The sequence below is a fragment of the Oryctolagus cuniculus genome, chromosome 4 (genome assembly GCF_051225735.1).
Source record: "Oryctolagus cuniculus isolate XC-2025 breed Fujian yellow rabbit chromosome 4, ASM5122573v1, whole genome shotgun sequence".
Classification (NCBI taxonomy): Eukaryota; Metazoa; Chordata; class Mammalia; order Lagomorpha; family Leporidae; genus Oryctolagus; species Oryctolagus cuniculus.
Window position 1 is genome coordinate 33,589,599 of NC_142870.1, and position 14,196 is coordinate 33,603,794.

The following is a 14,196-nucleotide window of genomic DNA, read 5'->3' on the forward strand; positions in this document are numbered from 1 at the left end:
TCAGCACACTAATTCACTTCAGGTGGGAGAGACCACATTACTTTTATCTGCCCTGTCCTGGGCCACCTTTTCTTCATCCAGGGTCACGTGTTTAATTGTTCATCACAACCGCACCTGGTGACCAGTGCTTTTTCACAGCTGCCAAAGACTTAGAGACTTAGGAGCATTTTGCATTTCCATGGTGATGTGCACAAACAACAAAAAAATGTGCTTCCCTGCATGTGCGATTAGCACAGCCACCACAGAGTCTGCATGGACATTTCCAAAAGTTTGCTTTGTGCCGCCCATGGTGGCTTCATTAGGGGCAACAACAGGGACGCCCAATTAAACTGACGTTAGTCCCGAAGAGAACTTCATCTGTGAAGGACTTGCCTTTCCTGTCTGACTGCTGGGGAGGAAAGAAAGCTACACTTACGGTTATTCACCGGATAAATATTTCAGAGCCATGTATGAATAATTAGTGCAGACGCAGTGCCATTTCAACATCATGAGTGAAGTAAAGGAAAAAAGAAAATTCATTTTAAGTTCCGAGTCTTTTTGCACTACAGAGCTGGAGTCCTCTATGCACACAATAGATTAACTACCCTCGGTGCATACTATATTTTGCCCAGCCCTTAATATTCTGAAGCTGGACTAAAGCAGTCGTTATCCGCGGCGGTGCCTGGTGGTTTGCAAGCCCAGCACTACCCACCCAAGTGGCTGTGATACCGGCTTTCAGCGAAGCCTTATTACTCTTAAAAGAGCAATTTGGTTGGTTGCACGGCTATTAGGATCACACAGGCAGGCTGAAAGCTGTCAGTAGAACTGCTTCTCATCTCTTTCACACAATTCTGACATCTCTTCTCTTTTCGGCTGGACACAGACCTTCCTGTTTTTATCATTTTCAATCAAGCTCACCCAGAACGCCGCGGAATATATTCCCACTGAAAGCAAAGTGGAGAACAGAATTATCTGTGAGCTCTTGGAGGGGAAGCAGTGCCGACTGCGTTCTGAGAAGGAGCTGGATCGGAGAGAAATGTAGCTTGGCTCAGGGCTACATCAGGGAGCTGCTACTTCAGCTGTTAAAGATGGCAAAGCAACACCTACCTCAGGTTGTTCAATGATTCCTGCTATTTTCATAACCGGGAGGGAAGAGGATGTGAGAAATTTTTGTGACATTAACTTGTGGAAATGTTATCATCCGAGAAAGTGGGGAGAATTACTACGCTTGAACTTCTCTGCGTTTTGTTGCTCTTCCTCTCTGGACCAACTCTCAGCAAGCTGACCAGGACCCCCTGGAAAGGCAAACCTTGGAAGGGGGGTAAGTGCTCAAAGTTCTGTGTTAAAGATCTGAGCGGAGTTCACCAGGCTGGCTAAGGGCAACTCCAAGGGAAGAGGAGCTGCATCTGTTTGGAATCAGGTTTTTATTTCAGAAAAGGGAGTCTGTGTTGTAAGTGGCTAGGAAAGAGTTTTTTCTCTCCTCTTGATACAAATATATTTTTGCAAGTTTTTTTCTTTTTTTTTTTTTTTCACTGAGCTTTCAAAGCGTTACAATGATTGTTTCCAGCAGGGAGGCTAGAGGGCCAGATGCATGCTGCCTTGTGCTAGGATATATGTTTTATCTCTAGGAAGCTGCATTCTTGTTAAAAAAAAAAAAAAGGCAATGGGTTCTGAATATGCTAGCTCCCTGAATTGTTGGTAGATTTTGTGAAATGATCAGAGGGTTGTCTGAGAAGGGGCATGTTATGAAATGCAGTGCCACCAACACTAATTTTCTGGCTGACTCGATCAGAGTTGATGTGTTAATAAAGATAAATTGTGTTAACTTTATTGAAAAAAAATTCTGCTGAAGGAGAAAAAGCCTTTCGGTACTTGGGAGTATTGCCATCCATTTTCTTCTGCTGTCGAAAAATTATTATGAGATGGTAGAGACTTTTTGAGGCTGTGAACATTTCTCTTGGCAAAATTCAGTTGGTTCTGCTTGTCTGAATGCCATTTGTTTACGCTAAACACAAGTTATCAAGGTATGTGTCATGTGCATGCTGTAAGCTAAAATGATGCTGCACAAATATCCCATGAGAGACTTTGTGGAAGCATTTGTATGTTTTAGGAAGAAGCTTGGTAGGAGCTATCTAAGGATTGTGTTTTCCACAAGCATTCTTTTTACCTACGGTTTTGAGTTTAGCTCTAGAAATATTTTCTGGGTCTCCCCCCACAGTTGCTTTGCTGTGTCAGTTCTGAGCTGAGGTTAAAGAGAAGCCTGAACATTAACAAGAAATTTTAATAATTGATCACAGAGTCTCAGCAGGATTTCCTAAATACTCAAGTCCTTTCAGTTTGATCTTTCTGTTGCTCCTATTGTTGCATTAAAGACTTTCATTACGCATATATCTCCTGCACCTTAGAGGGCTAGATTCTAACAGGCGCCTAGCTTAGATGGCTGGTGCAGGTCCACCCAGAGGAAAGGTACTGCAAATACTCTTTGGCCTTGTCAGTTATGTCACCACATTCCTCTATTGCCTACTGGTATCAGTGGATTTTTCGTGCAAACTGCAAGCTGTTATTTATGTTAGCCTGTGTGACAAATTTGGGTGACTTGGGATCTTGAGATGTATGGTGTTATTGACTCTAGAGGATGTCAAGAGTGTTAACTTGTATTTCTTACATACATTTTTCAAAGACCGTGAGCGCCTATACCGTGTCAAAGTTCAATTTACTGTGTTAAACTTTAGTAGGAAACTTTGGGGCTCCATATAGCCAGTGAGATAGTTAGATGTCTATAAAATTTTAGAGAAGTTGTTAGCCTTGTCGAGAGACTTCAAAATGTGCATGTTACTAGGCATTTATTCATTCCACACAGCTTTCAATACAGATGCGTTGGATTTCATTTGTAAATCAGGTCTGAAATGTTTCATCTTTGAACATATGACTACTTTTCCCAATGTACTCTAACTAGCTCAGCTAGAAATTTGCTAGCTCTGCTGTATGATGATGATCTGAGTCAAGTGCAGAAACAGGCAATCATAGCGACATATTTCATTTATTGTTAACAGAGTCTTGTGTACTTTGGAAAGGTCAGTTGAGCGACTGAGAAACTTTCAATGTGTTGACTATACTTGAAAATTATTTCCTTTTTAATGCCTGTTTGTCACTGTATATGCATTGCAAAAATATTTTCCACAGAGCCTGTGTTGCTGTGATATAGCTTTGCCTTGATATGCATATGTACATGTTGTAAATATTTATTTATTCATGAGCTTGGCTATTGATGGTGGTGTGTTATCATTTAATGTGTTATAAAATGCTATACCTTTTCTCCCAGCATAGTGTGCAGGCTTTTAGAACATATTTTTACAAGTTTTTCAACATTGTTTTCCTTTTCAGAAAGTAGTGGTCTTTCTTTGTTATGTTGGAGATCCCAAGCACAGGTATGGTAGGTATGGGGGCAGATGAGAGAAAATGTTTCTTCTTAAACACAATGCCCAGAGGCAAAGAGAATCAAGGTTCAAAACACAGTTTAGAAGTTACTTTACTTCTCTTTCCTTTGTATCATATCTATAGTAATTCAAGCTTATCTGTATGCAGGCCAATCTTTAAACGTGATGCTCTACCATTATTTAAAAAAAAAAAAAAAAATCCCTGGGAAAAAATAACAGTAGCCTAACAGAGGTTTTTCAGTTTAGTTCAGTTTTTGTTGCACTCACATTGCTTATGTGTGTTTGTCTTAATCTGATTGAGCAGCTGTCAACCTCCATATGGCAACCTGCCCACAATGACAATTTCCATGTTTGTTGTGTTAAGGGGAACCACCATTCTGAGAGAAGTGGTTATCTGGGGCAGGGCAGGGCAGGGCAGGGCAGGGCAGGGCAGGAAGCCATAACATCACAGAGCAGATCATGGCTACTGCCCTTGAGGAGTGGCACTAACAGCATGTGGCCAGGCAGCATGAATCAAGTGTCTATCAATGGAATCATTAGCACTTTTGGAAAAAAAAAAAAAAAAAAAAAAAAACACTGATTGTTGTTGATTACCGAGGGATTTTGAAGCCCATCAATGAGCCTAACTTTTAAATATAGGTTAGTAGGCCAGCAAGTTTTCCCTCAGGCTCGTGCTTTTCTATTTAATCACAATATGTGAACTCCTTACGGAAAGGCGGGTGTCTCATCTGATTAGTTCAGAGCATAACGTAAGTGATCACAAGAGTTTGTGTTCATGATAAACTAACCAGAAATCCTAACTACATCATCCTCATTAGGATTAAAGAACCTGATTCTTTTACATTCAATTACTCTCACTGGGATGAAGTTCTAAAACATGTGACCAGCTGCATTCCAATGAACATAACTCTACTGGAAGGTTTATATTACAGATAACTCCACATAGGGAGCAGAGGGGTTATATTTAATATAGAATGTTTATATGTTATGTACTTCATATATATTTATGCTATTGATATCAAAATTTAACCAAGTTTTAATAGTTAGCAATAAATGTGCTACTGGGAAGTAAGTAAATATAAAGAGAAAAATAGGTCTGAAAGATGGAAATGTCAAGACCAGTTCCAAAGTTGGTTGTCACAATATTTGTTCCTAGTCTAAAAGGAATATTGACCAATCGCAGCAGCCACTGACCAAACTAAAGGAGGGACCACACTTGACTGTCATTAATGCTCCAACCAATCTGGCTCTGAAACTTGACTCCTGCCAGACTTCTGGAAGACTCTAGGGTGATCACTCAACCATGGCAATTACGACATAAGAGCTAAGCTACAGTAACAAAGGATGAAGTTATCAAAACTTTCAACCATTCAGAAAGCTCTTTCATACAACGCTCATATTCGCTTCATTCTATAAATGATAACAGCCAGTTTTCCATGTCTATCTTCATAAAACAAAGCAAGCCTCTCCGGCAATTATGCTCCCTGACCCCTCTCCCCTGAAAGATGCGAATGCATTGAAGGTACATGCTACAGCTCTGCATGAGCACTGAAACAATGACATGAGTTTATTCACAAAGTACCACTTTAGATTTATCTAGTTGCTAGGTTGTCCCATCTGATATTTTCACAATTATTTGGAAATTTGGGTTTTGTTTTTAATCTTAAAAGTAAAAAGATATTTTTAACCAGTTGATGATGTCTACTACTTATGAGCTCATCATTATTGTATCTCCACTTAAGTTCTCTCTACTTATATAAAGTAGAGAAAATTTTACTTGTTTTGGAAACTACTACATATAACCCAACATCTCACATTGCTCCTTATTGTATAAGAAATTAATATTTGATTTAAAAAATGAATTTTTTGATGATTTACTACTCTTCCACAAACACGGAAGTAAGACTTTCTGTTTAAGGCTTCTTCTTTAAAAAGGATGCTATTGGTTCATTTTGTCTTCAACATTTTTCTGAAATACACTTTTACCACTACACTAGTCCTAAGCTGTAGGTGAAATGTTCCTCAATTACCTGGTGAAAACAATATTCCATCTTTAAAAGGACTAAGGCATTTTATTTAGATCAGAATGGACTTATCAATGTTTATAGTACTTAATTGTTATGTGTGTCTATATCTTGTTTACCACTTTGTAAGTTATTTGAAGAGAAATGTTTTCTTTCATTAATCTTTCTTACCATACAGTCTTGCCCCAATAAATGCTCTATAAATATTAGATGAATGAGCAACATGCATCTGAAAAAAATGGACCAATATCGGCATATTCTATGAATTTAGGTGTTAATTACACATTTCTTATTTTAAGTCTCTATGTTCTATCCTACCTTCCCAATGGTAGGAAATTATTTTTATCACTTTTACTTAAATATTTAAATTTCAGTTTTCCTTATAGAAAAATGAACATATTTCTAGTAATTATGAAATTGGGGAAATCTATAAGACTTTTGTAGGAAGTAGTGCAGTAAGGAAAAAAGAAAGCAACATTGTTGCTCTAAAGTAATTTATAATGTGTGATTCTGAATCTGGGAACTGAACTATATGAATATTCATGCAAAATGTGGACTGTTCTTTGTACTGTGTATAATCATCACTTCTGTTTTTCATTCGTTTAAATAATTTAATCTCCATCTGTATGCAATAAGTAAATTTAATAAACCTATTTTTCCTACAACTGAGGAGTAAATTCCATAGCAAAGTCTGAATGAAGATGTACTTTCTACATGTTCAAAAGATTATTAATTTTCTACATATATTAATCCAACTTACCTACTGTACTAATATCTGTTGTAAAATTTGCTCATTGTTTAGTATCATTTGAAAAAATAGTGTGTGATAAATTCAGCACAATTCTGTGCTTGTAAGATTTCGATAAGGAAAAAATTTGGCTTTTGAGAATAATAGACATCTTAATCATAGAAATTATATTCTTATGAATAGCCAATTTGTTTTTTATTCAAATTCAGTTTTTAACCCTGAATCTCTGCATTTTTAGAAATTATTTATTTGTTATTAATGTATGTTTATTGCCATGTGATTAAAATACCCTGAGATTTCATGTTATGTTTACCTAAAATGCATTTTTATTGGATGATGGAGGAAAACTGGAAGACATTTTGAAGTACAGAATTATTTATATTAGAAAAATATGTGAGAAGAAGGTCTTTACATAGAGTAAGTAGTTTTTGTAAAAAATGGTTTAGTGCCTAGAAAGCAGATTGCTGGCCAATTTTTACAAAAATGGTTTCAAGGTCTGTGTATTCTTCCTAAAGTCAGATTATGCCTGTAAAAAGTATGATTTGAAAGGCATAAATACATACCACCCTTATCAGCTATGTGTGCAGGAGAGTATGCTAGTCCCTACTCCCTCCCAGTCAGGGTAAGAAGTTTTTAGACAAAATCTACAGGAAAACCAAACCAAACAAAAAAATTTTTTTTCAGAACCAAAGGGGAACTAGCAATATTTGAAGAGGTTATTTAATTTTAAAAAGTGGAATGAGTTGACAGTAATGAAAGGCCTTTGATATATAAGTGGTGGGGTTCACACAGCCATAGTTAAGATTGTGTCAGCACTTCCATTAGAAGCTGCATTTTCAAGGGGTTTACAACTTAGTCATAAAATTTTGCCTCGGGGTGGATTATGGCTAACATTAAACCCAGGTCTGAAAGCAACTTCTTTTTCTTAGTTTTCTAACTCATACCTTCAACCTTCGAAGTTATCTTAGTGTTTAAAAATGAGAAAAAAAAACCATAAAGTATACTTACTTTCACAGACTTTGATACTTGAAAAGTTAAAATTTCAAAACAGGAATTCGAAAAGTGATGATAACTTACCATAGGGTCTGTTTTGCTTGAGTCAAATGAAGAGTATATGAATCCAATAGTGACTTTGCTCATGAAGACCTAGAATCTTTTTACTGTTAAGCATATTAGTTTGATTAGGAAATCAAGGTCATCCAAACACAAGACGGTATTTCTGGAGAGGAAAGAAAATAAGCACAGGACATCTAAAGACCATTACACTTCCAGAGACCAGAGCACTCCTCAGCACCTGTGGCCTCAAGGAAAGTCTTTGCTGGTCTCTAGAATTGTTAACAATCGCAGTTCCAGACAGCAATGTACAAACCAAAAACCCAGAGTCCTCAACTGATACCTTAAAAGCAATATGCAACTTCCCCAGTGAGAATTCTTTACCAATTTCATGTTTTTGGAAGCTATTTAAGGCCTGCTCACCTGCTCAATCAGACACTGAAAGATGATGTATCTGGGTTTCTACCCTCTAGGAACTTAGAATTAACGATTTTTAAGTTTTTTTTTTTTTTTTTTTTTTGCTTTTGTGGAGATTTTCTTCTCATTAATTAACGTATCCAAGTAGGATAAATTATTATGTTAAAAACAAAACTAAACTTAAAATTTCAGTAGAAAAACAATACAAATATCCCCATGTTGTTCTACTATTTTTAGTCTGATGTCTTCTTGATATCATATTAAAGGTTCAATTTAGAATAAAACTAGGTAAGCACGAGCATTCAATTTGTTCTACGAATCATTTAGTATCTCGTGCAAGCTTCATACTGATTTTCATGCTTTGCAATTTGTTTTTCATTCCTCATTTTTTTGTGAGTATGGATGCTTTATTGTGGTGTAAAGATGGGAAGCTGGAGAATGCACTATATTTAAAATTTTCTTGGTTTCCCCTCCCATTGTGGAAACCCAGAGCTCATCTTTTCAAGCTGCAATACTTAAAAAGTACAGCAGCAAACAAAAGCATGGTGGAAAATAAAAAGATGGATAATGAGAACATTGGCTTTCACAATACAGAAATGATACCTATTCCCATTTTGTAGTATCTCAAAGTATTTTAACTCTGGATAACTGTATTCACCTTAAAACATAAATTCCCAATAATGTCTTTGAAAAGTTTGGTGCGTGGAGGGCTGTGGGGCCATGGTCGGTAAGTAGTCTATATGATAGGATAAATGGGAGAAAGCAGCTGTACCTAATAATAGGGGGAGAATTATTCTGAGCCATTTTTTTTCAAAGGATGTGGTTTATACCTAAAACATGCAGCTTGAAATATAGTCAAAAATCTGCTACACATCCAATTAAACCTACCATATATGCTTCAGATTACATTGGGAAATGAAATGCTTTTGTGGAAGTGAGATATTATCCAATTCACTATTGCAGACAGAGCAATACAAACTTTGTGGTTAGCAATAATATTGGTTTGAGTGACTACATTTTGAATTCCAATAAACTCATATTCTCATATAGCAAATATTTTCCTGTGTTATTGATGAATATAAAAAGATCTAAATGTGTCCAGGAGTGTCAATTTGCTGCTCTTGATATATTGCCAGGGTAAGGTATAGAAATTCATTTCTTCTGTCACTTTATGAAGAGTTCACCACGGAGGCTATTAGGATGGACCCTACATATGCTCGGTAGAATCCCTTTCATATCAGTGTCAAAAGCTCTGTCATGAAAGTCGTTACGAAGCTGGGCAAAGTCCAAGATTATGTTCTGGAGACAGGGGCACATCATGAAATCTCTAATGTAATAGCTGGCAGCTAATAAAGAATTTATTTTAGGGCAGTCAGAAACATAACTAAAGTGCCTCCCAGAATCCACAGAGGCCTGAGAATTGCTGCTGGCTAGCTCATGAACATTTTCATTTATGTAACAGAACGCCCTACACCTATTTAGGGACTTCCTGGGCCACTGTAGAGACACAGACAGGGATTTGGAATTGAGGTTTGATTGCCAAGTATAATAAGTTAGACTTAATATATTGTGGTATGGAGATCTTTACTAGTTCTATAATTCTATTCCAGATCCCAAAGATCTAATGAAGGTAAAGTGTACATTCATAATGGAACAATATAATCTGTACTGTTAGTAAATGATTTCAATTCTATCTACCATATCAAGCTTATACAATACAGTAGGAAATCTGAGAGATACATGTTCTCTCACCAAAAGTATTTAGGGAATGCTCATAAGAGAAATTTGTAATTTAAGTGACCAAAGGTAAGCATAAGGGTACTCTTGGAAAAATTTTCTTGTATAATACGTGACTTATGCTTAAGGTAACAAAGGGTAACTACGAATGAGGACAGGGAGGTAGAGAAGGATGGAGTTATTTGCTAAATTTACATGTAGCCACATTAGGTATTTTTTCCTTTATATGGGATGTTATTTAATTCCCCTGTATTCTCTGATTTAATGTTGGCATTGGCCATACCTGAAAGGTGCTGTTATCTTATCATCCCCATTTGTAATGTGAGAATGACAACTTAAAGTTATAAGGCAGTATGTTTTTGAGCAATGCATCCAAATCAAGCAAAAAAAAATGTGCTACATTTGGGGAACAGTCAATTAACCTACCATGATTCCTATGGGCAGGATGCTGAGAATTAGTGGAAAATAACTTGGTGAAGTATAGCTTTGAGAATCAGAGAAAACCAGAATCGATAGTAGTGAAGAGGCTACCATAGGCATTGGTAAGACAAGTCATATGGTGACCGAAATATTTTGGGACCAACACTTGGGGCTGGTTACTTGAGTGACCGACTTTCCTATCAGGTTCACTGTAGTATTTCTGGCTCATTACATTTGCAAGGTTTATTTCTTGATACATTTAAACCAAAAGCAGTGACCTAGATTCATTTGCTAAAAGAAAAAGTTAGGTTGTGATGTTAGTCCTCTTCTCCCAATGTGAACAGTTTAGTCTATGATGTCATTGTTACTGAGGATTTTCACCGACATTTATCAACTTGCCTTAGAGAAAGTGTATTATGCAAATCACATTCTTAAGTGGTTTATTTGACAGTTGAAAACAGTTACTTAAGAACTGCAACTATAAAAATCAGGGGTGCATATATAGATAGTATTCTAGATATGTACTATAAAGTTAATAAAATTTGTACATAAATACAAATGTATAAATATACCCCATACATAAATGGTCTCTCACCACAGCTGCTGCATTTCACTATATGAGTATGTATATATCTTTTGGTTTTCTTCATCTATCAGTTCCATAAATTATCAGCTTTAAAATCCATTTTTATACAAAAGTTTCATAGAGACTAGAAGACATAGCTTGAAGCCTCAAAGATATGTGTTCTAAAAAGAGTCTTCCATATCATAATTAAGTTATTGGATGATCTTTAAGGTTTACTGTTATAATTTTAAATGTCTTATGTATATATAAAAGTATGATTTTAGTCATCTGTTTGAAGAATCTTAGGCAAGTGGATGAGTATACCAGTGAAATAATTTGGAAGTGATAGCATGGTTTACTAAAACAAAAAATTTTAACTTAAAATAATTTTAAAAGAAATAAGCTACTGGAAGTTGGTTTTACTTCTAAGTTTAATTTTCTTTCAATCATATCTGTATGGCCTATTAATAGCTAAATGATTGCTAGGTGTATTGAGAAGATGTTTTTCTATATATCTTCTCAATAGCTTAAATTCTCGTAATTTTGATTACGAAAATCTTGTTTTCAATATTTTTTGATAAATAAAATAGAATCATTATTCATTACATCAATAATTCAAATACTAATTATACATATTCATTTGAAGGCAATTAAAATAAATTTATGCTGTTTTAGCTCACATTAGTTACAATTATTTGAGAGTATTCTCAAGAAATAGCAAAGATCCTCATTTTCTACTCACATCTCTGCTATTTATTAGCTCTACACTCTGAGGCCAGTTATTTGACTTCTGTGATTCTCAGAATTCTCATTGTATCATTGTATAGAACAAAATGAGATAGTACATGGTAGGTAAATAAGTAGCACTGGACTTATAATGAATGTTTTCTTTAGAAGAAACAATATTCTCAGAGTTTTTACTTATTTATTTTTACACACACATATACAGAGAGAGAGAGAGAGAGAGAGAGAGAGAGAGAGAAACACACTGAAGGTTAATTGCTAACATGTATTTAGTACTTAGCATGTGCCAGCATTGTGCTAAATGCTTTCCATGCATAATCTTATTTAATCTATGTCTATATATTAAGCACTACTTTTTTTTTTCTTTCTTTATAACTCAGATAGTCAAATCTGGATTTTTTCCCTCCTTTCATTTGAATTCATCTGTCTGTATTTTGGGCTCATTAAAGATGTAAAACATGTTAGATGCATATTATTATTTTCTGTTTTCAGCCAAAAAAATTCAATCACTATTTGTTACCTCAATAAGTCAAATACTAAATATCACATCTGGTTTAAAATGAAGACAAATGTGTTTGATAAAGAGGGCATTTGGGGAATATTGGTAGTGCAGAAAAAAACAAAAACAACTATATAACTATATTTTAAGAAATCCAATGTGATTAGCTTAGGTGGCATGGGATTTTACGTTTCCATATAGTATATATAAACTTGGAGCAGTCACAAGGGCAAAATGGGAATTGAGTGAGCCAGGTCCAAAACCAGATGGCAAGAAAAAGTTTCAAGCTGTTCCATTTGGAAATTGATTTTTGGATTTCCACGTGGTGCATTACATTATAAGTTCAAATTAATTTTAAACTTTTAATTTTTCATATGTATCTTCATGATTTCTAGCACATGTTTCCTTGTCTGTCTTGTTGCCAGTGAATCTAAAATGGGCACCAAACAGCTTTTCACTCTACATTAAATACACACCAAGTAGCACTTAACTGTGTGCATTTTGAGGTCCTCTCAATAAAACTTTCAAGAGATGAGAAGCTTTTTTCTATGTCAGAGTCACTATTAGTCTGAATAATACATAAACACTGAGAATCCCTAGAAGTTCTACTGAGGATCCAAGCATAGCTTCAATAAAATTATCTGTCATTATCACTGTTGACAAGTTTGGTGTACCATTTAACCTCACACCATGCTAACTGTTCAATGTTGCTGTCTTAGCTGTTCTCCCCATCTCAGAGCCCTATTTAAGGAAGAATTTGACAGGTGAAATTTGAATACTCCAAAAAGTGCCCAAGACATTAAGGTGTAAGGGTTAAACACTAAAAAAGAAAAAAAATAAGTCACTTCTCTTACTGAGAAAACCACAACCATGAGTAAAATGTTGCTGACAGGACACCCTACGCTCTCTCTGCATTGAAGTTGTTCTTCCCAAGTCAGGATTCAGTTAACCTGGTTGTTTGCATAGACATTAAGTGGACAATGACATTCATTGTATACATTTTTTTTTTTTTAAATCTACAACTACTGGTTTAGGGTATATTCTAAATGTCTCTGTAAATAGATATGTTTGGAAAGTTGATGGGATAGGAAAATACACAGGGATTTTCTCTCTCATTTAACCAATTGACAATTGCTTTCATCTTTAAATTATCCATAGCATGCTTGCCATGGGCTCATTATTCAAGGCAGAGAGTATAAATAAGCTGCACAGAGCGTAGATTCAGAACACGCCCAGAGGTTTGGGAGAAACTGGTCATTTTTAAGAAGTACATGAAAACAAGGATCTTTAATTCAGTAGATAAAATTTGCTAATGGTTAAGTGAGACATTTTACTTCAAAAACACTGAGATTTTAAAATAAAATTCCCTAAAAACTATACCAAATGCAATTTCTCTTTGAGCTGCTAAGATCCTGGAATGTGATTTTCTGACAAACGAAATTTACTCTTAATAGGAGTATTACAAGCCGATCATTCAACCAGAAAGCTTATGGAATAACTTAAAATATTCTTAAATGGAGTACTTTCTTAACACCACACTGCAACCGTTCTTTTTGTATTTTTGAGTGTCACAATTGTTCAGGGACTTCATTATGAATGTCAGCTATTATGGTATCAAAGCAAAAGGAGTCAGTTGGCAGAAATTCAGTCATTGGATTGATTATAGATTAAACTAAATTTACTATAGGATGAATTTCTAGATTTGAAAATAATTAAGTTCTGAAAACCATGAATAAAATGAGAAAAGCAAATCTGATTGGTATATTATTCCTAACTACTTCCTTTAGTTTTATTTTCAAAGTAATTTAAAAAACTACCTTCCAAATAATGAGAGTGTCAGTTCTCATAGTCTCGGATTATATATACTGTACTTTGTTTGCCTTTTATTCAGTTCATAAACCAAAAATTTAATATGGAATAATTTTTTCCCTCCTGTTCTATGAATACCACTTGATATATAGAAACATCATTATAAAGAAAACACTAATGATTTTTGAAGCCCTCTTTTTGATATTGTTAATAGTCAGTTATTCCTGTGAGCTACTTTGACATCAGAAAGGTTTAGAAAGGCATTGCAAATGAGATGTAATTATCTTTTTATCATAAATGAATGGTTTAAGATTGAATAACATAACAAAATCTATGTGCATTTAAATTATGATTGATCAAAGAATTATTCAAGATTCAATTATTCTGAGCCCAGCAATATTATAGAAAATATATTCTAACTTGAGAAATGAGTCCTATGTCTTTAAAGATAATTTCAGGAGCATTAGGCAACTGAGAAAAAAGTAATTAAATCATTTTATAATTTTATTCTGTAGTTTTTGGAGATTTCTGGTCTTGGCCAATAGCAGCAATTGCTTACAAGTTTTAGTAATTGTCCCAGCATGTTAGCAGAATTTAGATCTGAAGTATGGTAAAAGGTTCAGATCAATTTATTTTTAATTGAAAAAATAGTGTGTAATTCATGTAGAAACATCGGAAAGGGGGAAGCTTCAAATAGAACAAAATAATTCCATAGTCCCTGCTCATAAGAATCACCACTTTAATACCACCCTGTAAAAATGACC

At 35.0% G+C, this 14,196-nt stretch overlaps 1 protein-coding gene across 18 annotated transcripts in view; it reads left to right on the top strand.

Annotated features, from left to right (window-relative positions):
* The first annotated feature begins 294 nt into the window (after window positions 1–294).
* ROBO2 (roundabout guidance receptor 2) overlaps window positions 295–14,196 on the top strand; it is a 1,407,887-nt gene continuing 1,393,985 nt past the window's right edge. For 2 of the 18 annotated variants that reach the window (XM_089330662.1, XM_089330671.1), the window contains exon 1: window positions 305–1,300. In XM_089330662.1, the coding sequence (XP_089186788.1) occupies window positions 1,171–1,300 (130 nt within the window). In that variant the 5' untranslated portion in view covers window positions 305–1,170. Of the gene's footprint in view, window positions 1,301–14,196 lie in introns of all 18 variants that reach the window. The other 16 variants (XM_051859438.3, XM_089330668.1, XM_089330670.1 and 13 more) reach the window with 13 other exon arrangements.